Genomic DNA, 26,054 nt, shown 5'->3' with positions numbered 1-26,054 from the left:
AATATCTCAATGTTTATTCAACGTGGGCCTTTTTAACTGCAGGCCAAGCATTTAGATAACGCTATTGTAAATGACAAATATTAGGATTTTTTGGTAACTATTACATTATGATCCTTCCGTCTGACACTGATGTGGCCGTTTCCCTCGATGCTTGCTGGATCTCTGACATTGTTCAACCCAAGTTGGGCCTAGAAAGCCAAGGCAGGATTCAATCACAGGTCAGGAAAAGGGCAATTTTCTTTTCAGGAGCCTTTACTACGGTTAGTTACCTTTTTCTCTTGCTCCCGTCTCATGAACACACCTTCTTTAGAGCTCTGCTATATATTTTTTCGCATTACGAGGGCTTTTGGCTGAATTAGAGGAGAGTAGGGGTAGAAGGATTGAATGATCTCAGCTCAGGATGGGGACAGAGGACACTAACCCCTGCCATGAAACCCCTGCACCAGGTTTAACCTCACCATCACCGAGTCCACTGCACTGTTCCCACCTCCAGCAGAAGACAATCCCATCCAGATCCACCACAGAGCGCTGGCCATGAAACCTGTCTTCTAGCAGCAGCATTTCCCTAATACGCTTCGGAGGACCAATTGCTATTTCAGATTAAAAAGTAAAGCAACAAGACAACAGCAAAGCCTCAGTGTAGAAACGAGACTATTTCAAATGTGCAAAACTGTTATGTCCACCAGTGAAAGCTCGTCATCCTTTTCATAACAGCTTTATGTATAAATACACAATTAAATAAATACCCTTGCATTAAACAAATGCACGTAAGCTACACAAATAGGATTCCTAATCCTGTTTTCATTATACATATTCTTCACTGAAGTTTCTCCAAATAAAGTGATACTTTGAAATCCACAAAGCATTTCAGACCAGTTGTAATCTTCAATTAGCACACTCCCTGAACCGGGCTCCCAACACCGGGTTTGAGGAGGAGGTTTTTGTCCAAGATAAACAGAGTAACACATTTTGGGTAGGTTAACTTTTTCATTCCAATAAAATATCGTGGTAATGTAGCCAAATTACATAATTATTAACAGATGAGGGCACGAAACGATTTTATATAAATGTTTTTAATGACAATTCTTTTCCTTTCACAAATTCATTTGTATGTATTGCTGGAGAAACTGGCTTTAGAAGTGCCTTAAAAACAATTCTCTCTCAAGCCTGGCTCCACCGTGGAAAGGGAGGAAAGCTGCGAACAGAGTGCTCCTTTCATCTGCTGCCTGGGCTTCAGATTGCTCAACCACAGGAGAAGAGCCCTCTGAAAGCTCTCTCCCTCCTAAGGATGTTAAAGAACGGATGCAAACAACACAAGTTCTTTGGGTCCGCAGATGCAAGGCTCGTACGCTGCTGGAGGCATCTTGGAAATTAAAAGTTGAAGGGTAAGCTACAAAGGGCATCTCATCTGCTCTCATTATAAATAAGTAAAAAAATCAATGCCTTACATACTCATAACGCCTAGGAGAAAACGCAGCTCATCTAGCAGCCTACGGCCACAGAGATGGAAGTTCTCTTGAAAAGTTCTCAAGAACATGACACTGCTCAGAGTAACACTTTTTAGCCAATAATTAACACCAACACAGAACAGTTTCAGATTGGCCGTATTTTTCAGTGCACGCAAAGCCTGTCGAGAAACTCGGAGTGATACAGTCAAATGGTGGATTTGGTGGGACGGCAGCAAATCTGCTCCTGTCAAACAATGTTTGAAGAGCGGCAAAGTTCTCTTAAGTGCAGCAAACAACACATTTTAAACCAATTTCCTCCCCGCAACTCCTCCATTTACACTGAATAATGAAGCTACTGTGGTCAAAGAAGAATTCTCGGAGGAAAATTATATGACCAAGAAATATGTATATTATAAACCCAGGGTCTGCAATAGTTGAGAAACTATCCCTTTGTATTTCTGTGGCTTGCATGAAGTAACTGTGAGCATCCATCCAGCACTAGCCTACTTTCTACTTCAGGTAACACACTTCCTAGCTAGGTGAACATTAATAACATTTTTGCAACCACCTCCTTCCAGCAGCAGCGATGGAAGGAGCAGTACTCCATCACCTTCTTTAAACCACAGTCCAGCATCAGCGCCAGTCTTGCGGGCAGCACAGAGTTACTTACCAGGACAGAGTATATGTGCAGGCATCGGTACACCGGTGAGAAGTCCACCAGGTCCTGGGCTCCAGGCACCTAAAAGAAAACAGGAGATCAGCGTGAAATGTGCAGAACACATATAGGTAAGCGCAACTCCAATATATTACATACAGGTAAGTGCAACTCAGATACTTGCAAGTCTGACAGAGCAACACCAAGATTTCAGGTAGGTAACAATTAAAGTGAATATTGGGATCTACCTATATCTGACTATACATTTCTTAAAGTAGGGAAATTTCATGTAATATTGCTCTCACTTCATTTACAGTCCCCTAGGAAATCCCACTGCAGCATTTTGGCCCTCTGTTAGCCAGCTCAATGGAGATTTAATTTTGAACATAGGCTTAAATACAAGTTCAAGCATCCTGGCACAAGCCGTTCTGGTACTTATGCAACGGGGCGGGGGGGGGGGGGGGGACCAAAACGCAACTTATTCTCTAGATTTCTAGTTTGATTTCTTTAAAAGCACAAATTCTATTTTTTTTTTTTTCTTAAAACACACACGCCACACAGACTCCACCACCTTTCAACAACATAGCGAGTCTTGCACAGGGACAAGGAAGCGCATTTTTGAAGGGTGGGACAGAAGGAGGGAGGGTGAGAGGAAAGATCAGAGAAGAAATTTGCATACAAGAAGCTTGTGTCCTTTGGATATGTTCAAGCCAACACAGCATTAAGCTTGTTGGCCGAGGCATAAAGCTAAGGCAACCGTCCTTCTCCCCCAAAATCCAGAGAGGAGGGGTGTGTTCTGTTGACATGTGGTGGAAAAAAGGGGAAAAAGATGAAAGGGACCAATGGACAGGCCTGGGAAACATGTTTATTTTATATATTTTTAATTATGCTTAAGAGGCATTTCTTCTAAAAAGGAGGTAGGATGAAGAAGAGAGAAGTTTCTAGCTGGATGAGGGTATACAAGCCTCAACCAACACTGCCCAAAGCGCCTGGGGCGAGTGGTCCTCCTCATCTAAAGCAGTGGCTTCAAGCAGGGGAGTGCAGAAATTATGGGCTGGAAAGGGAAAACAGGGGATTTTGTTAAATAGCCTCCTGTATAATGTGGAACAGGAGCTGTTACAGAATCTCCTCCATGCAAAGAAACTCAGTCCTCAGCGCTACATAGGTTCTTGGTTAGAGCCGAAACGACGAAAGAAGCTACGGAGACAGACAGAGCAGCAACACACAGCGTGCGAGCATCCTATCCCGCACCACCGGCATCGCTTCGAGCCCCCCAAAAACTTGACAGTCCCAACACGGTGGTGCAGGGAGGGGAAGCAGCCAGCTCATCGGGAACAAGGCAGCAAAAAGTATTACCGGGGTACGGCACGAGCCTGCTCATCCCTCTCGCTGGACTTTCCACCCCTCCCTTGCACCAGGCACTCCACCGTGCCATTTGAGTAGCTCTTACAGACGGGTGAGGTTGGCTCGCCAGGAAGGAGGAAGGTTTCCAAGCGAGGGATGGGGTTGGCATCGCCTGGGTGACCCTTTCCACACTGAACCTGGCTATTCAACATGCCCCAGCAGAAGCGTTACAGCCGAACCGAGGGCAAGCAGCTGTGAAACACAGCTCACCGGTCTCACTCACATCTCTTGCTTTTACCTTTTATAAGACCATAATTGACAACTGCAAACACTAGGCAGCAGTTTTATTGTGTTAATGCCAATTTTATCATGCCTTCCTGGTCATTTATTTTCCATTTGCAGTCCCCCAGGCCCCCTAATCTTCCTAAATAGCTCCCAAATCCAGATTTCAGCTAGTTTGTGGACTCCTCGGGATACGATTTTGCCTCGCTGTATTCCTCCAGCATTAAGCGCAATTGGTCTCCAGTTGGTAAAACAGTAAAACACTTCTGGCTCAGATATCCCCGATTGCAAAACTGCTGGAGATCACTAAAGCAGACAGGGAAGTATCGGTACTCGCTTGACCTAGCCATCCTCCGGCGACCACCATCAGTGTGGGGCAGCTGGACTGGATGGACCCGAGTCCACCCCGTGTTTTTCTAAGGGAGGAGAAATCTGTCATCCCTTCACAAGATCATCAAAGCAGGCAATGTTTTCCTATGAATTTGAATTCAGGATCAAACAGTTTTGCTCCTCTTGGATTTGGGGCACTAGTTGAACATGGTCCACGGAGAAATATTTCTGATAAAGATTTGTGAAATCAGGGTATTGCCAAAAACAGAGTTTACTCCCCCAGAGAAATTCTTTCAAAGCAGACTGCAACATTTTCACAGTCTCTGATCTTCTGCAAAAACTTTTAAGCCCACACACACACACTCACAGAAAAAATCTGCTGGACTATTCTGCAGAGTTAACATCTCCAAGACATTAATAGCTTTAAATTTGTTAATCTAGGTAAAACACTATCAGACATGGAAGCACAAGTCCTGGATCACAGGAAAGCTTTTTGCAGACAGAAAGACATGCACCCAAAAAACTTGCTAGGATTTTATGCAGGGTATAAATCTACAATATATTTTAAGGAAAAGAACAGACCACGTGTTCCACATATAGTCATAGCCCTACAACAGAAGAAATAATAATCCTATCATTTGAAATCTTTCCAGACTAACCAGTATAGGCCTCTGAATATACAGAATGTATGAAATTATCTCTGTGGCTAGTTTAACACGTTGCACAATTTAAACATATCTAATATTTACATATTCAGATATTTATCTAATATTTAGGCATATCTAAAAATTCAGGCATGGCACATCCCCTTTAGCAGTGACTTGATATTGTTAGCCAAAGCTGCACTACCAGTGTTCAAAAAAATAAATAAATCTCTGATTTTTGAAACTTGATGATGAAATGAGAACTAGAGCTGCCTCAACAACAGGACTGATTACTCCCCTGACATCTCCCCTTCAGCCTAATCTTTTTTTTTTTTTTGATTTGCAGAACAAAGAATTTATTCATCTTCTCCAAAATTTTCCCAGTCCACAAAACATCAGCTTCACAAACCTCAATCTCAAATCCTGCATCCAGCACGTTCCTGGTGCTGGGAGCAGAGGCAGACCTGTCAGTCTCTGTAAACAGCCAAACCCTCTCTTTTTGCAAGAACATTTTCAGTCGGGTTAAACGCTGACTGTAGCAAATTTAACCCATGGAAGTCAAGTTTTCAATGGAAATGTTTAACTGTAGCTGCCACCAACACAAGACTGGTCCAGAGTTAAGTGATGCTCTGGTCTGGCTTCAGGTAATTCGCAATACAATGGCTTAAATCTCTGATCCTTCTTAGTTTTTGATGTAAAGACATGACACAGGAACAGATACGTTCACCCTTCTTTCAGAGAGGGAAAAAACCTCCAGACTTAAACATCAGGAATTCAAGAGAGGTGTTTTATGAACCATCTCACGGGCCCATTGATTGACGTACATGGATGAGCTGGTGCAGAGGAACATGAGCACACACGACACTGCACCCACAAAGGCTCAAGGCCACCAGAGGACACTGAACCCCGTGGGTCTCTTCATGTGATACATTGCAGAAAGCATCCATTCCCCTTACAGAGTAAAACTCCGCTGCTGGAACTAGTGTTGGTTCTGCACTGCATCCAGCTCTGGAGTCCGCAGTACAACACAGACATGGACCTGCTGGAGCGGGTCCAGAGGAGGGACACGAAGATGATCAGAGGGCCGGAACACCTCTGCTGTGAGGACAGGCTGAGAGAGTTGGGGTTGTTCAGCCTGGAGAAGAGAAGGCACCAGGGAGACCTTATTGTGGCCTTTCAGTAGTTAAAGGGGGCTTATAAGAAAGATGGGGACAGACTTTTTAGTAGGGCCTGTAGTGACAGGACAAGGGATAATGGTTTTAAACTGAAAGAGGGTAGATTGAGACTAGATATAAGGAAGAAATTTTTTACAATGAGGGTGGTGAAACCCTGGCCCAGGTTGCCCAGAGAGGTGGTCGATGCCCCATCCCTGGAATAATTCAGGGTCAGGCTGGACGGGGCTCTGAGCAACCTGATCGAGTTGAAGATGTCCCTGCTCACTGCAGGGGGCTTGGACTAGGTGACCTTTAAAGGTCCCTTCCAACCCAAAGGATTCTATGATTCAACTAATCACATCTAATCTCTTTGGGTACCAGCAGCCAGGAAGCACTTTATTCCACGCTGAATGGAGGTACAGAATAAACTGTGCTGCAAATTTGCTACATCTTGTGTGGTCTTGGTGTCCTTTGACTGCTCCAGTGTGTCCCGTGCTTAACCTTAGGGGAAAAAAATAATTGTATTTGTACAGTCAAGAGGATGCTCAGGATACTGTAATACTGGAAGTGGCCAGATGGTCCTGCAGACTAACTGATCTCACCCTGGCTCATGTTATAGACAACAGGCAGACAGCTTTGTCTGGAAATAGAGAGATTTTTCTTGGTGTCCAAGATATTTCTTGCATAACTAGTAGTGGAAGGAAACAAAAGGTGGAGGCTGATGGCATCTAACAAAGCCATTTATCAGGGAAAGTCAAGAGAGATCCCTGGGGTCCCTGCTCTAGCTCCCACAACTTAGTAAGAAATGTATTACATTCACTTGAGAATTACAACTTATTCTTACAGCCAGGTCAACCTGAAGGAATGCCAGAAGCATGATGAATTTTTGGCTACACCTCACACCTGCTGATGTCCTGAGTGCCAAACTCCTTCTCCAAATAGAAAACTGTCTGGTATTTGTTGATTTGTTCTTCAAAGACAGTTGAGTGGCTGTTATTCTGAAACATGATGTCCTTCCTTAGAACTTCCCGCCTCTCACAAAGGAGCACCAGGGAGTCCAATTCGACCCAACCACTTCACAGACACCTGACCAGCCTTTTTTGAGGACAAGAAGAAAGGAGGCACAATGCAGGCGAGTTTGTCCTGCCGTATTCAACAAGAACACAGAAGAAAAGTCACTGAAAATGAGAAGAATCTGGATGAGCTTTGTAGTTTTCTGGATGCTTTTTACTACAAAGGGAACAGCTGGAACAAACTGAACAGACTCTGGAGCTACTCATTGTGAAACGCAAATTCTCCTTCTGCAACTTGACATTCATAAAAACTGAATTTGAGCCTTCTCCCAGCTCACTTTACAGCTGTGCCCACTCCCTCACTCTGATTGTAGTGGGAGCTTCTGCAGCTCAGTGAAGCATTTGTACTTAGTGGGACAAGTCTGGACCAACATGTCTCCAAACTGGAGAACGCTAACGGAGTGGAGAACCACATCTTGTATTTGTCCTCTTGAATGCAGCTGGCAGAGCTCTCTTACACTACTCCAAAGGCAAGAATGATCTACACTGGAATACATACAACAGTCTAAGCAAAACCCTTCTGCTCTTTCTTCCCTTTCAAAGCCTTTACTGTAAATTTTGTTGTAGGGATGAAGGGATTGCTGTGTATGGGTGAGGAATCACGGGATCTCCAAAACAGTTCATCCTAGGTGGAGAACTCCGTAACACAGCCTGCTGAAGGGTCTGAGATATTTCCTAGAGGAAAAAAAAAAAATATATATATATATATCAACCCCACTTTTTCCAGCCTATGGACCAGGATCAGGAGCTCTCCTGCCTAAACTTAATCAGAAACACCTAGGACCATCCTGTTTTCAATTCTGAGCAGGAGTGGGTGCAAGGTGCCCTTAATTCTTCCCTTTCCATCTTCAATCAGTCTTTACTGGCTGTCTTCCAAATAGAAACCTGCAGTTACCAGTTGGTTTTATTGGCTGTGACAAGTCAAGAGCAAGAGCTACCAGTGCAGTCTCTGAATGCTCCAGGATCATTTCTTTACTTGTCTACTGACTTGATTATAACAAGGGTCTGTCTTTTCTTCCTCCAGGTTTTCTTGTTAGCAGTATTCTGTACATCCTTGAGAAGTGCAAGCCTCAGCAATCTTGGTGAGGGGCAGAGCACAGCAAACGACACGTGCCCACTTGTTGCAGTACTGTCCCTCTAAGCCCAGAAAGCCTTCTCCATTGTTCCAGGACATGGGGGCTGTGCAGGAAACAAGATGCACTTCACTTGCACTCAGGACACTTAATACTAACAATTTTAAGCAATAAGGATTAACTTTGGAGACTCAAGTTCTGTATTAATAGTATTCTAACTCTCCCTCTTTGTCACTGCACAAACCAGATAATCAGAAGGAGAGAGTCACACAAGAAGATGAAAAGCTAGGAATGAACCCGTCAACCACAAAAAACAATTTTGCAGTTGGCCTGTAACATTAGAGAACGCTTACCAAAGAATGTCCCATTAACATTTGACAAACTGTACTGGTTTTGGCTGGGATGGTGTTCGTTTTGTTCATTACAGCCCATATGGTGCTGTGGTTTAGATGTGTGACCAAAACAGTGTTGATAACGCGCTATTAGCTATTGCTAAACAGTACTTACACAGCATCAAGACCTTTCTCTGTTTCCCACTCTGCATGCCCCCAGCAAGCAGGCTGGTGCTGTACAAGAGGATGGGAGGGGACACAGCTGGGACAGCTGACCCAAACTGACCAAAGAGATATACCATACCATGTAACGTCATGCTCAGCAATAAAACTGGAGTAAAGGGGGTAGTTTTTTTCAAAAGTAGCCGTTGCCTGGACACTGGCTGGGCATCGGTCTGCTCCTGGCAGGTGGTGAGTGATTGCTTTTGCTTCACTTGGTGGGTTTTTTTTCCCTTCAGTTATTAAACTGTCTTTACCTTGACCCATGAGTTTTCTCACTTCTATCCTCCACATTGTCTCCCCAATTCTTCTGAGGGGCAGGGGGTGAGTGAGCAACTGGGTGAGGGCTTAGCCTCTGGCCAAGGTCAACTCACTACCCACTCATAGAATAGAACCACAGAATCATTCAGGCTGGAAAGGACCTTTAAAATCGAGTCTAACCGTAAACTTAACAATATCAGGTCTACCACTAAACCATGTCCCTAAGCACCACATCTACACATCTTTTAAATACCTCCAGGGATGGAGACCCAACCATTTCCCTGGGCAGCCTGTTCCAATGCTTGACAACCCTTTCAGTGAAGAAATTTTTCCTAATATCCAATCTAAACCTCCCCTGGGGAAACTTGAGGCCATTTCCTCTTGTCCTGTTGCTTGTTACTTGGGAGAAAAGACAGACACCCACCTCACTACAACCTCCTTTCAGGTAGTTGTAGAGACTGATAAGGTCTCCCCTCAGCCTCCTTCTCTCCGGCTTAACCCCAGTTCCCTCAGCCACTCCTCATAAGACTTGTGCTCTAGACCCTTCACCACCTTCGTTGCTCTTCTCTGGACACACTCCAGCCCCTCAATGTCTGTCTTGTAGTGAGGAGCCCAAAACTGAACACAGGACTCAAGGTGCGGCCTCACCAGTGCCAAGTACGGGGGGATGATCCCTGCCCTAGTGCTGCTGGCCACGCTATTTCTGATACAAGCCAGGATGCCGTTGGCCTTCTTGGCCACCTGGGCACACTGCTGGCTCATGTTCAGCCGGCTGTCAACCAACACCCCCAAGTCCTTTTCCTCCAGGCAGCTTTCCAAGCTTGTAGCATTGCACGGGGTTGTTGTGACCCAGGTGTATGACCCAGCACTCGGCCTTGTTGAACCTTGTACAACTGGCCTCGGCCCATTGATCCAGCCCATCCAGATCCCTCTGTAGAGCCTTCCTACCATCAAGCAGATCAACACTCCCACCCAACTTGGTGTCATCTGCAAACTTACTGAGGGCACACTCGATCCCCTCGTCCAAATCATTGATGATGATATTAAACAGAACTGGCCCCAATACTGAGCCCTGGGGAACACTGCTTGTGACCAGCCACCAACTGGATTTAACTCCATTCACCACAACTCTCTGGGCTCGGCCATCCAGCCAGTTTTTTACCCAGCAAAGAGTACACCAGTCCAAGCCATTAGCAGTCAGTTTCTCCAGGAGAACGCTGTGGGAAACGGTGTCACAGGCTTTGCTAAAGTCCAGGTAAACAACATCCACAGCCTTCAGACGTGGCCTTCAGCCACGCACGGCGCTCCCTCAGATTTAACGGCTCCGTTTCCTGATGACAGATCTATTTGTACTAACAAACCATTTTTCTTTCCCAAAAAAAGGAAAAGACACCCCCCCCCCAGGAGGCAGGAACGTGGGGAAGAGCTAAAACCTCGTGGGTAAAGGAGGCAGAGAGGTCTTCGCAGGAGACCTTCCCCCTCCGTGCTCCGTTTCATCACCACGGACAGCGGCCGCTGCCCCGGCCCCCCCGCCGCCTCCCCTGCCCGGCCACCAGCGGCCAGGTCATCCCCACCGCCAGTTCCCTCCTGTACTGCCAGCCTGGCTTCCAAGGCACCCAGAGATGGGATTTCATCTGCCTCCAGACGAGTCAATTCTGTTCATCAAACGACTGGCGAGATTTCTCCCAGCGGCGCTCTACAAATTGTTGTCTTCAAACTCTTCCCTCCTTATTGTTTGCCTTATACTCTTCCTCATACCTTTCAGTTCTAACTGAAATTCAACCCTAAGTTCTAATTCTAATTCATTCAAACTTTGCATACAACACAAGTACCGCCACGTTTCACGCTGCAGCTTGGTTTTGCAAGAACCCGTGCCACAGCAAGCGGGAGATTTCGAGAGTGAGATAGAACAACTATTGAAGGACCAGATTTTTATTTTTTAACACGGAAATACCAAAATAGATCTATTCAAATCAATGTTTGTTTTCAAAAAACGTGCCCTTCCCACTCACTTTTCTTTTGTTTAACTTCTGCTCTATTTCCATTTTGATGTAGACTAAATATCCCACCCAGATGGTTTCGGCGCAGCGTGAGGGCTCTGGGTCGTACGCTACAGTTTGGTCCCTGTGAAGTAAGTGGTGATCTCCTCGGTCTGCCTTGGCAGTGTACCAGAGATGAAGAAGAGAGAATTGAACTGCAGGGAAAAAGGCAGAACACAAGCACAGAACCACTTGAGCAACCCACACTATTCTAAACTTTAGAAACTTGTTATTAATCTTTTAATCCTCTTCTGTGGCTGGTCATGGACTGTCAAGTTCAGGGCAATAAATACTACCCAATTCAGTTACAGGTTGTAGCTGAAAATATCATTCTCTTGACATAACAGAGGCTTCAGCAATAAGAGAAAAAGCATCCAGCGTGGCAGATAAAACTTGCCAAAAGGTCCAACCCAAGACTGCATCACAAGAAATGAAGAACACATCAAAAAGCTCAACACCTCGTGACCTGCACTCCAAGTAGGTATCTCCAAGCTGCCTTTCCTGAAACACAGAGGGACAGGGCTTTCCCACATTTTAAGCGCCACAAATCCAAGATGTCCCACTGCATGCACTATCCTCTAGAGCAGGGAGGGAAAGAAGAACCAACACCATCAGCGAGGTTACGTTTTGTGGTTAACAAAAACAACAGACTGATGGTCTGAGGAAGCAGCAGCAGAAAGGGAGAAAAGAAGAAAGGAGCACATCAAGGAATTAAAAATTACATTTAAAAAAATTCTGCAATCTTTTTCAACACAAAATATGTCTCTGCCACCAAGACACTTGTCCCACAGAAAAGGCCAAGTATCTCATGCGCTACGCAGCAATTTATCTTTTTTCAAATGAAGGATAGATACCAAACTGCCTTCCCAAGTAAGCACAGAAGTGGGCTTGTTCCCCCTTGGGCTGGGGAACAGAAGACGTGGGCTGTTCAGTTCTCATACGATACTTGGCCCCTCTGCTGAGTCTGCCAACGAGAATAGGGACAATAGTGCAAATTAACCCAATACTGAAACACACCCGATGTTCTACAGCTTATTCTGCATCTTTATGACACGCTGCACGGCAACATGAAAGACTGAGTGAGGTGCAAACACTGTTTGAGACAATACCATTCACCCCCAAACTGTCCAGTCTCCTGGATTTGATGTTATACAGTTACCTCTTCATCCTCATCCTCATCTTCAACATCCAGGATACCAGAATCTTGCTCAGACATGGGGCTAGTGTTTTTTACCTCCACATCTGAGCTTGCACAGACTTCTTTCTTGGACTTCTTCCCCCCGCTTATTCTGGGATGCTGTGATACAATATTGTCCAGGTTTCTTTGCTGCTGTGCCTAGAAAAAAAGCAGATTTCACCTTTTACAATAGCATCCTCGGATTTTTAATTTTTTTTCAGCCAAAAGATGCAATCAGTCATGAAATACGACAAATGAGACAAAATAAAACACACACTTAATTGAACTTAGAAATGTTATGTTTTTCCTAACCCAGATATTCCAAAGAAACCATTCCAGGGATTATGCAACAATACAAACAATATTCTGACTCTTCACAAATCAAAATGCCAAACCCATCTTACTGCCATATTGATCTATTTACAGCACAGATGCAGAAATATTAGCCCATAGGCCATGTGGTGACTGTCACAGGCTAAATTAAAGGACGTACTTAACTGTTGGATTTGTTCCTCTTTTCAACCCATGTCAGCACAAAACATTCCACATCTGGACCCCAGAGGTTCCTGAAAGCATTTTTGTGGTACCCCAGGAGAGCTTAATTGTACATTGCTGATGTACAGAATGAGCTGTAAAAGGTATTGAACAAAAATTCACTCGCTGGGAGAAGCACCACGATTCAGGGAGTAAAACACATGGACACAGTGGTGCTCCCTCAAACTGCTGTTGATACCTATTCCTGAGGCTTTGGGTTTCCTTTGCAGCAGAGGTCAATGCATGTGCTCTGCTGCAAAAACTCACTTGGTTTCCTTATTGTTACCAGACACAATATTTGACAGGAAAAATGGTTTAGCCCCAATTGTTCGAGAGAGTTGACCAAGAACTTCAAACTGCAGGGGAAGGGCAGAACGGCACAGAGACACTGTTGTCGCCACAAGTGCCAAATGACGGCCAAAACAAGGGGAAAAAGGCCAAGCCAACGGATGCAGTGGTTTTGCACGTGTGGGCTTCGCCTCTGGTGTAACTAGAAACTAAACACTATGAAAACCTGAAATTTATATGGATATTATCACACACATTTATAGGATCCCTCCTGTATTTTTCTATAATTTTTTTATATATAAAAAGAAAGGTATATGGGAATCATACAGATGTCCTTTTGAAAGCGTTATTTTAGCTGGTAGGTTTCTTTTTTAAAAAAAGACTGAGTTTTATATATAAATTTCAGTTATTAATATAAACCCTATTTCTAGCAACTACCTGTACAACCTGAATTAAACCTGCACCCATGTATTTTATTGCTCCCCTACAACAGGAGACAAAAACGAGGTGGCAAAAGGCGATCATTCCCTGCCCCAAGCTAATGTGACAGCCTGCCCTTAGAAGGAAGAAAGAACACTAGAAACCGTATTGTAGATACGGTTGTCAGTGAAACCAACTGTGCCAGGAAAACAATGGAAAATTAAAACAAGTGGAACCTATAAAAAAACAAAAGAAAACTAATTACTTCTGCTACCCAAACTGCAGAAAGTAGAAAGCTCTATCCAGAGCGCAAACCTTCGAAATTATTTCCTTTTAAACACTTTAAAGTATTAATATCACACAAAAATAATTTATAAGCAAGTTTTATTTTTACAGCCTCTCTCAGATCAACTCCCTTTTGAATCCCTCCTTGGGAAGAAAGACTCCATGAGAGACCGATTACTTGTGTAGTTTCTAGATCTGAAGAATATTAAAACCCAAGCACGGCATGGATATCCCAACCCTTGCAAAATCCAGTGGGCTCTACTGTTGTGTAAGGCAAAGTGCCCTTCACACTGTGCACATACAATCAGCTTCGTCTTAATTGCCAAACATGGCAATTGATAATTAAATTAAATATACATAGCTGACACTGGACGTGGTTGCACCAGGAATTAGAGCTAAACCTTACATGATGAGCAGCCCTGTGCTATGCCATAGCACAATCTTGACCTCTAGTGGTTGGAAAGCAGTAGTATCCTTGATGTTTACTACAAGTGCTCCTACAAGAGAAGTAATGGCTGAGCAAGGGGACTACCAACCAAGCTTATTAAAAAGATCTCTTAAGGGATGAGTCTCAACAATAGGGATTTTTGCAACAGCCACAGGAAAAGGTCCGTGTGAGCACTGCTGAAGACAAATTTTGCTAGCAACATCAATACTTGAAGCAATTGGGGGAGAAGTGGTATTTTTTGCATTAGAAATCTCGAACTTCAGAGGCTCAACTCTATAGAAAGACATTGCAACATCATATAAAGAGAATTAGGACTTCAAAAAGGGGAGTGAGTGTTTGGTCCTTCTGAAGCCCACACAACAAAGAGATTTGCGGCTCGATTCCACTCTCAGATACGCCCATGTATGACATAAGTTACTCAACTGAAGGGTAATGAAGTTATAACACTGAATCCACTGTAAATTACACCAAAAGCTAGTCCACTGTACTCATTAAAATCTCTGAAATTTATGTAATCTTTTTTCCTCTAGAAAGGGAAGAAATCAAAGAATGGGAAAATGCAAAGTTTTGGATAAAACTTGAAACGGATCATTAAACAGGGCGTAGCAAGATCACAGCAGAAAAAGTGGTCATGGGAGAGGAAAAATGTGGGCTAACAAGCTGAAGGATGCTGCCGCTAGCTCTGAACTTCACTGATGAAGCCCTAAGCGTGCAACATTCAGCTTTTTAGGCTGAACACAGAATTAGTCTCAACAGAGGACCTTGTGGACATGTTCTCAGAGGACACATTATCTTGGTCCCCCATCTCTTTTCAAACTAGAAGTATTAATGTCATCCTTCAGCTTCAGCTACGCTCACAAGAGTACAATAGTACATGACATCTATTGCCCAGATGACAATATTGCTAAGATCCAAATCAAATATTGACAAGACCTGATAAATATTGGTATCGATAAAACCCCAAAGTCAAGAAAGTCTGTGCTTCTAGATAAAGGCATCGCTCTAGGCCAAGGAGTTCAACATCCAAATTCAAACATCATGCTTTGCATTTTGCATACTTTTAATGCAAATGAACTAAAGTTTATCAAAAGAAGAATTTTGACCTGAATTAAAGTCCAGGGACCTACTGGAAAAAATTAAAAAAGGAGAGAAAAAAAAAAAGTATGTCCTACCTCCCAGAGATCCACAAAAAGCAGCCAGAGAGGTGCTCCCACTGGCACAAAAGCTTTGCAGCCCACCAAGAGCAATTTCTACCTTTAGGAATTGGGGGGGGAGGAATTCTAAATTGGAGGAGACTTTCCAGGGGTTTCCACCTTAAAGACGGACAAGTAGCCCCAAAGTAACCCAGTCAACGTTTATTCCCTTCCAGCACACTGGTGCACATCACAGCACGTCACCCCGTCTCACACAGCCGCTGCTCCATCGCCACACGATGGGTGCAGCCCATAAATAGCCACCTGGGAGCCCCAGGAGTCGGCGCGATACGAGCAGAGCCCATAACCTAGGTGTTACGCTGGAATGACACAACGTACACGCCAGAAAAAATAGTAATTGCTTTTCCATTAACAGGAGGGCATTTCCCCCACCCCCACTCTTGGCAGGAAACAATCTGGACTGAAGTGACCTATAAGTGAGAAATATCAAATTTTCTTTAACTTCAGCAACCTTGGGTGAAGTCACCGAGGTTTCAGTTTCACCTTGAGAGAAAGAGAGACCTGGGGAGAGGCCCAGAGGAAGCAACTAAGGAGAAATTTGGGCTTAACCGCCAAGGAACTCCCCGCTCGTACCCCCAACTCATTACCCGCACCTTCCCAGGCTGGGGGTGCAGCAGAACAACTCTGCAATATATTTGACGTAGCACATAAAGCATGAAAAATGACCTGCAGAGCAGGCACATTTGGATTTTAATGTTCTGTTTCACATAAAGGCATCTGTAGGGAGCCCAATGAAGAGGCACACTTTAGAAACCACATCAAAGTGCAGGCGACACTCCAGCGTGCCCTCTGAAAACGGACGGACCTGGGGCTACGGGGGAGGCGAAAAGCCCTCGAGGGACAAAAATCAAATAAAAAATCCCCTTACCTTTTGGTGTGGTTTACATGAAAGCAAGTGCATTTTTGTATTATTCTGTAAAATTGCCTCTATTATACAAGACTATCAATCTCTTGACTCTCTGCTTAATGTGACGATAAAAAAAAGGTAAGAAACCAAATGTCTGTTCATAGCTAACATTACATTTAGCAATAACACACAAAGCGTTTCGTTCACGTAGCTGAAACTGCCTCCAAGCGCAGCTACTTTCTTCATCCACGTGATAAGCACAGCCATCTGGCAGCCTCCTTGCAGCACAGGAACACCCTATGCCGCTCTGACACGGCAGAAATCCCAGTCTCCCTGACAGCAACGCTATTTCCAGGCTGGTTGACAGAAGAAGCAAAGGCAGCTTTCCATCTCTGGGTTCAGGTTTAGGTCAGTGACCTACGTTTGCTATTGTAACTAGACTGAGGTTGGCCATCGGGCAGTCCAGGAGACCTTCATCTCCACAGCTCAGAAGCTGGTAAGTTTTGTTGGCTGCATGCAACCAGAAGAACCGATCCCTTTTGCTGTTGTTCCTTGAGAAACAGAGAATCAAAGGAACAAGGGGGAAAAAAAGCACTTCTACCTTTATTACACGCTTTCTCTCTCCCAGGCATCTGCTTCTTTTATGTTACCTGTACGCCACTTTGCCAAGTGATCAACCTTGCAGGACGTGGCTTTGGGGTTTTTCCCCTCAAGCTTGTCATACAACAGTCCTAAACACAAGTCCTCAATACTTTCCAGTCCACCCTGCAAGCTTTGGAGCAGCAACTCTACCTTCACCACCCATTGCAACTCAACCAAGTCAACCCAACCACCCAAGCACACAGACCCAACGTTCTGCATGAGAAATTAAATGTATTGGCTTAAAGCACTAGTGACAAGTAGTGGTTGAATTTTTCATAGTTGAATTTTTCAAAGTAACTTGACTGCTTGTGATCAAGCAAACACGGCCCCAAACCTGCAACCCCAACCTGCATAGTGAAGATGGGGAATGACACGGGAGTAGCAAAGCAGGTCATGGACTCCTCCAGGCCCTGCCTACAACAGCCATACCCACCATAAGGGAAAGTTGTTATACCACCTACACAGGGAACAAGCTCCTTTAAAACTCAAATAGCTTTTTATAGGGTTTTTATAACTTCGCCTTGTTTTCTGCATTGGTTTGCCAATGTTGACGGCAAGCATGTCTTACCTCCCGTCACCTCCACCCACCAATGAACTGACAATATTTACTTTTTAGAAGAATCTAATTAGCTCTTTCCTGATGAGACAGTAGATGAGGCACAGAAAAAAAAAAAAAAAAAAAAAAAAAGAGGTTTTATGATTTAAAGGGAATGAAGTACCGCTGTGGTTAGCTTTAGTGGTTTTGATTAGTTACTGCACATTTGCCACTGCGATTGTTTTATAGACCCCTCTAATGGGCTGAGACACAAAACTTTAAAATATTGTTTCCCAATATCCCTAGGAATGGGATACATATTCCTTAAACAATATTACAAAAAAAGCAGACTGGCTACAGGGGAAGAAAAAAAAGAAAGTTAATAAAAAATGACAGTAGGGCTGGCTCCCCGCCAAAGACCCATTCGAAAGTTATAAAATCCCCCTCCGATCAGATAAAAGCACGGATTATTATTGCAAGGTGTAAACTCAACACACTGACACAGCTTCTGGTTTCAGTTTTAACAAAAAGCCCGTCGCTTGTCAAGATGATAAGAGTTTTTGCCTATCTGCTTTCTCGGTGTTAACTGGTTATCAGAGAAAACAATTTGTCGGAGGTTTGTCTGACAAAGTTCACCATCAGCACAGGAAACGAGGCCCAAGAACGTTATTTTTTTAACTCAATTCCCGGTCATTATAAAAAAATAAGTTTAGGAACGCAGCATTCAACAAGTTTGCTCTCCCCAACACCCTGCACGGATTTGCTTCAACCTCCCACTCTTCCTTCCCTAAAAATGACTCTTCCACCTCAGCCCACCCGGTGCTAAAATCCAGCTCATGATACTGATATTCCCACATATCAATTTTGCTCAAATACAAATTTTTGGCATCAAGTGTGCAATGGGGAACATGTGATTCTCCCTTTGCTTTTGCTTTCACCCTGTGATTTATCCTCGTCCCCACACTCCTGCTCCTTTTCCTTACCCACAAGACGAGGTCAGCATTATTTATATCCTCTGAGTTCATCATAAAGAGTAACTTGGTTAATTCAGCATTTTATACAAAACCTATTAAACCTCAACTGTACTTTGGGGAAGCTCCTGCAGTACAGTACTTGGAGAAAGGAATGATCGAGACTCTCCTTTCGTAGGAGCTGTAAAAAGAAGTTTATCGCATTAGCATTGATAAAAAGACTTAGGCAACCAAGTTCTCCAGGTCAGCTGTACAATAAAAGACCAAAAGCCATTTTTTAAGAAGTCCTTTATTGAGCAAAGCGTTGATTTACACTTCTGTGTGATCTAGCCTCAAGAACAAGATATCTGCAGGCAGGCATCAAAAGTAGCCCAGTTATGCGATTACAAAGTTTATTTATCACATTTACAAGGAGTGGAGAAGCTGAAAATTAGATAAGCGGACTAAAAGCAGTAGGAGGACGGCTGTTCTACAAAGTATTTCAAACACATTAAAGACCATGGCCCTGACAACTCCACAGCTCGGGTCTTTGTTTAATCAGTCCCAAGCACTTCGCGAGTCAGGCTGAGATAAATAGTTTACTGCTCACTGTTAAGCAACTGGATGCATATTCTTTGATTAACTTTTACCAACAATTTAAAATTCCTTTTTAAATGCTGAGCGCCTTCATCCGAAATCCCCTGCTATATGCAATACTATAAACCACGCTCTGATGTTGGGGTTTTTTTACTGCTGCCTTTTCATATAACACTGAAGAGGCATCTCTCTCCCTGACGAGACTTCGTTATGACTCAAAGCACAAGTGGCAACTCCCACACTTTGGTTTAACCTCTCATTAGCCTAACTGCAACCGAACCAAACCCTGCCGAGTAAGAGAGGGAGCAGCAAGGTAACCGTAACCAAAACTGGTCACAGGTGAGAGGGTCCAACTCTCACCCTCCCCATCCCAGAATGACTCAGGTGCACACAACCGTGCAGGACCAAGCCTCAGCTTTAAGTAGTCTCTGAGGCACCGGGGACTAGTAATTATTTTCTAAGTGAGGGTTTGTTTCAACACGCTTTCTGACAATCAGGGCATGACGGAGGTAATAGGGGTTTTTTTTCACTGAAACTATTAAAAAGGAAAAATCCAAACAAAAGGCTTGCTTTCCCAGAGACCAACGTCAGAAGAAAAGGAGATGGAGAAGGGAGGGAAGTAGCACAGGGACAGTCTCGGGCTTTGACTTAAGGACACACCATGGCACTGGAGCTTGCAGCAAGCAGCCAACGTAGCGGCCAAGGCAGCGTCCTCCTCCATCTGAAAGCACTCAACTCAAAGAGGTCTCCAGCCCCCAGCACCATCACCCCCAACATAGGAATATTCCCAGCTCAACAACCAAAGCCTGCAGGCAGCTCCAGCAGCAAGTGACGGCACGCCAACTCTCACCTCTCTTTAAATCGACTTGGGCAACTCTCCAGTCGTTGCCCTACACCTCCAACCTTGCCTAAGGAAGTTGCAACTATCACACCTATGGCAATTTAGAGTAAAAAAGTCATGGATTAGATCTCACAAAAGGTTGAAGGCATGTTGGACTGTGAAGCTTTTCAGGGTTTGATCCATGGGTAATTCTGGGAAAACAATTAGAGCGTGCTTATGACTGCTGCTTCAGCTTGGAGATACCACTGCCCAAGGTCTGACACACTACAGGGCCCTCACACACTCTCATAAATCACAGCAAGACAAATGAAAAGGTTTGCATAAGCTGTTTCCAACATTTCTCAGTGGTTTTACTCTCATTTTTCCTTCCTGCTCTCTCTCAGGGGTACAGGCCATTTAAAGCTACTGGTATACAAAGGAACATGCTGCCTAATATCCCCATTTTACATGTCAAGAATCGCAACAGAGGAAGGGTTGCTCACTCAGCCAGGACAGCAAATAAGGATTACAGTTCATTGGTGCTTGTGTCTCTGTTCCACACTTATTTACCTTGACAACATTGACCCTCAAAGTCATACAGTGAAAAGAGAGTTAACCCTCATAGGCTGGCCTCAGATTAAACCCTTATATTCCATTCTCTGTGGGAGTTCCCAAGCTGCTGTTTCACACACCCTCTCTCTGAGCCTTGTCAAGCATTTTGGAGATAAGTTTCCTTTCAAGATTCTGCTTTTGTTTCCATTTATCGGTCTGGTTTGGGTTTTTTCAAGATTCTGAGAAACTGGCAACATTCAAAGCACCTATCTTAGATGGTCCCAATTATCCTGGAACACAGAGAGACTCAACTAAATACAAGAATAAAGTCCCGAGTGGTGAATCCTGGACAAAACAGTTTTTTGTTTTTTCCCGCAAGGCAGCTTGTAAGTCTTTTATATCAGATCTGGGAAGACCTGCAGAGCAGATACCCTTAGGATCTAACTCGCCTTCCAGATCTACAGTCAGAAACTATCCTCTACCGTACTCAAAATAATCGGAGATAACATGTTCCACAGCTGGTCCTCAACTGCATCAAAGCAGTGGGCAGCCTTCCACCAATTCAAGCGAGGGCACAGGTCTTCTCTTCCATCCTTCTTCCATGAGACAGAATCTGTACTAATACACTCTTGGCAATGGCTCAAAGTAATGTCATCCAAGACATCGGCACCAATGACTCATCTGTTCTGAGATGCACCCAAAGGCACTTTCACAGAGTCTTATGGGTGCTGACTCCATGCCCTGACAATGCAGCAGATCACACCAGGACGAGATCTGGCCGAGGTGGGGCAGGAGCGTTAAGGACAGCAAAGGACTGCAATGGACAGCCTAACGGGACACATTCCATCACCAGAGATCTAAGAACACATTCGATGACTGCACGCTAGAGACAGGCTCCATAACATTGATCATGTCTGGGAAGAACCTGTTGGACTAAAGGATGTCTTGAGAGCCTTCCTATCCTGTTTTCTGTACTAGAGCAATGTCTCTCCAGCGGTAGGCTAAAGGTGATCACACAAACTGCTGTCCACTTCAGAGCAGGTGGTGTTCTAAGGACAACTTCAGAGCTATGTACCAATGTACCAAAGAGTTAAGCATCGAGACAGAGCAAGGACCACAGCAGTTAAAGACTGAATCCTAATATCTAAAGAAACCCCTACTGTCTGGTTCATATATCTTGGAGAATACAGACAGCAGCAGTACCTCCACCTTCAGAAGATTTTAAAAAATAATTTAAAAAAAAAAAAAAAAAAAGAAGAAATCTTTCTTGAAAAAAAAGAATACTTCATTCTGCTTAGGAATAACCCGTATGGTTTTTTTGATGAGAAACCCACAAAGCAGATGCCAAAAGCGCTGAGCCACAAAGACTAGCTTTTCTTGTTAAGAACTAAATGGCTTTTTCAAGAATAATCATCTTCTCCATGATCCATGAGCTTTAGGGTAGTAGTAGAAGAAAGCAGAACATAATTTTGTTATTTCTGGTTTTAATTAATCAGAGAATTAAATAGCCACTGCTTCTCCAAGCATGTTGGCTATAAGAGGTATTTAATCCCCATATGAAAAGTTTCACTGAAAATGACTTTACAGAAGAGCTTGAATTACATTTGGCTTCCCTCATTTCACACAGACTCCTCTGACACTGTGGAATATTCTGTTGATAAACAGGTTATTTCTAAGCAGTTACTCACCAAGAATAAGACTGCAGGGCATGAAGCTTGGGGATTTAGAGAAGAGATTACAGCAGAAAAGAATGAAATTACACATTCATCATACAGTATTACTCTCTAAACCCACTCTCCAAACTCAAAATGATTTTTGTGGTCTTTTTTAACATAAAAATGAATTTAGTCAACATATTATATAATTCTTCTCTACCACCGTATGTTCCCAAGATGTTTCTCCCCACATCGATAAGAAATGTTTGCTTGCACCACAATTTTTAGCATTGAAACTAGAAAGACTGTAAAGACACATAGATAAATCAAAACTTGAGCTCATCTTGCTTCTCTAAGTTGACATAACATTCATCCTTTAAAGCACAAGAAGGTATTGCAGAATTAAAATTACACATTAAAAAAAAAAAAAATCCATATTCAGAGTCTCCAAACTTTCAGAATTCGCAACCAGAAAAATCAGGCAAGTCCCTCAATCTGCTATTTACTGGACATGATCTGCCCTCTAAAGGCTAATAGGGAAACTGCAGAGAATTTTTCAGACCTGAAAGTGCTATACATCCCCTTATTTTCTTTTTCTTTACCTTCCTGCCCTCTCCCCAACAACTTACCTGCTGTTCAGCCACGCAAGAGGATCCCAGGCTCAACCTCCCCAGTGCCTACTGGAGCTCAACCCACACAGTGACAATCCTGGCCTCATTAAACTCGAAGAAAACTGCTGTTGCCCTAATAGGGCCAGCATCTTACCCCTATAGGTACCATTTTCTTCAGTGCTGGGAGAGATGAGCATCAGGCATAAAAAAAGATTTAATCAGACACCAGGCTGAATCCCATCTATTTACAGTTTAATATAATTTTGCCAAGTCACTGGCCAGGAAAATGGCACCAATGTTGCAGCATGACCCTACCAGTTTGCTAACAAGATACATAACGTTTGGCCCAACCATTAAAAAAAAAAAAAAAAAAAAAAACAAACTTGCAAATAAGTCTTTGACCTCAATACCATTGACGTTTCCATCTCAAACAAGAAGTCAACCACAACTGGAAGACGAGAGGCTGTTAGAGCTGGCTTTCTACTCCTTGTTTCATAAGAGACAATATACGCAGCCATTCCAATCCCCAGAGCCATCAGCTCTTCCAGACTGACAGGCCCCAATAACATCCCTTGTGCCACAACAGTTTTTTGGTTATTTGAAGCCTGTTCCTCTCAGTCAAAACATACTCATCCCTGACATCCCAACTAAAAAGCAAGAGATGGAAAAGCTCAGCACTGCCATTCACGAGGTCCGACTATGCATCTTCTGTTCCCATTATGTGTCATAAACTCCATTTATAACTTCAGAAAGCATGATCTTGCATAAAGCATTTACACAAATTAAATGAATATTTCATAGAATAAGTGTTTTAATATTGAACGCCATGCCTTTGCATTGCAATTACTCACTACCAGTACAACGCAGAGCAAAAGAGGAGCCGTGGTAGGACCGCAGCTGCCCAGAAGCGACCACCTGAATCTTGATACAGAAGTTTGCCGTAATGTAAAATACATTGCTAGCTTGGAAACCTGTAATCTCACAACCATATCGCTTTTGTAAGGCCAGGAGTGGGTTTTTGGATCTAGACATCTTCAAAGCTGCACGCTTAGTTCTCCCTCTGAATTCCCTACGCAAGGGTCCTAAATGAGAGCCGGGGTGTTAATATCCTAAATTGACATTAACGGCGTTCACAAGTGTTAAGTCCTTCCCAAACAGGTTGCTTTCACTGGGGCACCCTTATCTAATAAGGATTAGAATAATCCACTACTCTGGATTGAAATTTTTGGCCAAAGTACCTGCCAAAGAAGATGTGATGTATGACATCAGCCCATCTTGCCTGCAGACACAGAGTTGGAAAAGGATTTTCTGTTGAATTTCAGCTGAATTCATTGAAGTCATCATTGAGGTTTATAAATCAGCGGTACTCTTTGGTGGCAAACTTCCTTCAGAGCAACATGTGGTACACAAGAGAGGAGCCCAACCTGGAGGCATTTCTTCAAAGCCATAATTCTGCTTCTCCCCCCTCAATATATTTTTTTTAAGAATATTCAAGAAGAAAAATAAAACAGCCAGTTTCCAGGGCGTCACTTCTTATCCTCATAAAGCTCTTTACAATGGTTTAGATTTAAAGACTGAAATTTCAACCCATTTCACCATTGCCACACTTCCAACAGCATGGAAGTAATAGCAAAAAAAATGACAATGGGAAAAAAGAAGAGTGGGAGGGAAGCACACATTTAAATTATCTGGAATAGGAAACTACCATCTCCACACAAACAAGCTTTACTCCCTCAAACACCAAGCAACTCCACGAAGCTCTTCTGCACTTTCAGGGAACTAATCCATGTAATTTAATCACGCTTCCCTAACAACCTGTTTTCAAGAAAAAAATTAAGGCAAAGGATATCTAATGTAACATGCGCTGCTGGTAATAACTCAGCATTTAGGTAGAGGTTTCATCCAAAGATACCAAGGGGTCCCCCAGTAGGAACATGCTATCACTATTTTATGGATGTCGTAAAGAAATCCTTGCTCAAAAAAAATTTAAAAATATAATTAAAAAAAAAAAATCAAAGTGACAGAAGTCCCACTGACAGGGACAGGATTTGCAGAATCGAAATGCTGAGGAGTTTTTCCAGGGTGTCAGAATTATCAGAGCAAGAGTCAGCACTGCTACCTACCAGCTCACCAGCCCTTCTTCTGGCCACCAGGTAAGGCATCCTTCCCACACTGCCAGGCCCTGCTTGCCTACATTTAAAACTTGCAGACTTCAAAATTACAATCACATTTTTAAAAGACCAAAATAAACAGCAGCTTGTACAAAAAAAACGGCAATTAGAAACTTAGCATTCCTCCAACTTCTCGTTAGTAAAAGTTTTATAACCTTCCAACATGTGGCACTCCGGCATAAAACCCAGCAGAAGGAAAAATGCCCTTGTCTACCTTTCATAAATATAGCAACATCGCAGCGTTGGCAAAGATGGCCTGGTTCCTATTACTAGCTTTTTTCCATTTTAAATTTACTAGTTAATTTTATAGAAACAAATAAAGGGACCTGCATATTATAAATCTATTAAGGATAAAAAACGTAAGTCTGAAAAAAAAACATAAGAAAAATCTCACACCTTCCCTCCAGCCCTTTCCAATTTTAATTTATATACCTTTTAAAAGAAAAAAGCGCCTCTCACTTGAGCTGGGAGGTCTTCCCTTAGTCCCCAGCAACTGGCACACGTGTGGCATCATTGTTCATACCTCAGCAACATGCAGCTTAATTGACCCATCCCTCTTTCGCAGGTAACTAACTGCACCTGCTACTGATAAATAGGAAAAAAAATTTTTATTTTTTTTTTTAAAGTATATTTTCATCTAGTCCCAACATGAGGTTGGTAAGGGAAGCTAAAGGACAAAATTCAATAGGTTTTCAACTGTTATGCCTCCATCTGGAGTTAATGGGGTTGCACCTGCTTTTCACAAGGTGTGAACGTGACCCCCCAGAGTGCTCAAGTGAGGCACCGGTACTGCCTTGAACCAAGCTAGCAGTAGGGAGATATCTCCATGAGGGATAAGGTTAGGAAACAAAACATAACTTTGTACCACGAGGAACACATTAGATTAAGAAAAAAAGTCATTAGAAGTCAACACAACCAACCGTTGCTGTTCTCCTCCAGTGTCAGTGAAATTTTATGCTAGCGAAAACTCAACTGGATTTGCTGACCAGCAGCTACAACAGTGATAGGGACGTGTCCGGACAACGTGCGGAGCAGCCGATGAAGCACATTCCGCTGTGCTTCAGCTCAAGGCTGACTTGGCCATTGCTCTCCTTTGGGGACTTCACGGCCTCAGAAGTTCCTGGGAAGCGTTCCTCACCACAGGACCAATCTGGTCTGCACATGGGACTGAGTAACTCCACGGGACTGGTCGGGGTGGTAGAGGATGACAACGCGGCCACCGGGATATTTATAGGAACATCTTCAACAACAACAGTTTGCATGGGGCAGAAGCGTGTCATCAATTCCAGCACCAGGGCACGGATCAAATGGGAAAAAAAGGGGGGGGGGGGGGGGATAGCATTGCCAGCACATGCGTGTGTCTCAAAACGCTCCCTGGACCATGCATTTTCAGTGTGGCTCTAAGTAACATCTAAGCTTACAACTGATTTCCAGCTCATGAGATCTGACTTTTC

General features: G+C 43.5%; 1 protein-coding gene across 7 annotated transcripts in view; it reads right to left on the bottom strand.

The window, feature by feature from the left end:
• Positions 1-26,054, bottom strand: part of EXOC6B (exocyst complex component 6B) — a 308,884-nt gene that overhangs the window by 149,787 nt on the left and 133,043 nt on the right. For 5 of the 7 annotated variants that reach the window (XM_069797267.1, XM_069797220.1, XM_069797230.1 and 2 more), the window contains 2 exons: positions 12,014-12,190; positions 2,119-2,187 (listed from right to left, as the gene is read on the bottom strand). In XM_069797267.1, the coding sequence (XP_069653368.1) occupies positions 2,119-2,187; positions 12,014-12,190 (246 nt within the window). The remainder of the gene's footprint in view (positions 1-2,118; positions 2,188-12,013; positions 12,191-26,054) is intronic. The other 2 variants (XM_069797251.1, XM_069797278.1) reach the window with 1 other exon arrangement.

The sequence above is a fragment of the Haliaeetus albicilla genome, chromosome 1 (genome assembly GCF_947461875.1).
Source record: "Haliaeetus albicilla chromosome 1, bHalAlb1.1, whole genome shotgun sequence".
NCBI lineage: Eukaryota > Metazoa > Chordata > Aves > Accipitriformes > Accipitridae > Haliaeetus > Haliaeetus albicilla.
Note: the sequence above shows the minus strand (reverse complement) of the source record. Positions and strands in the feature narration are given on the sequence as shown.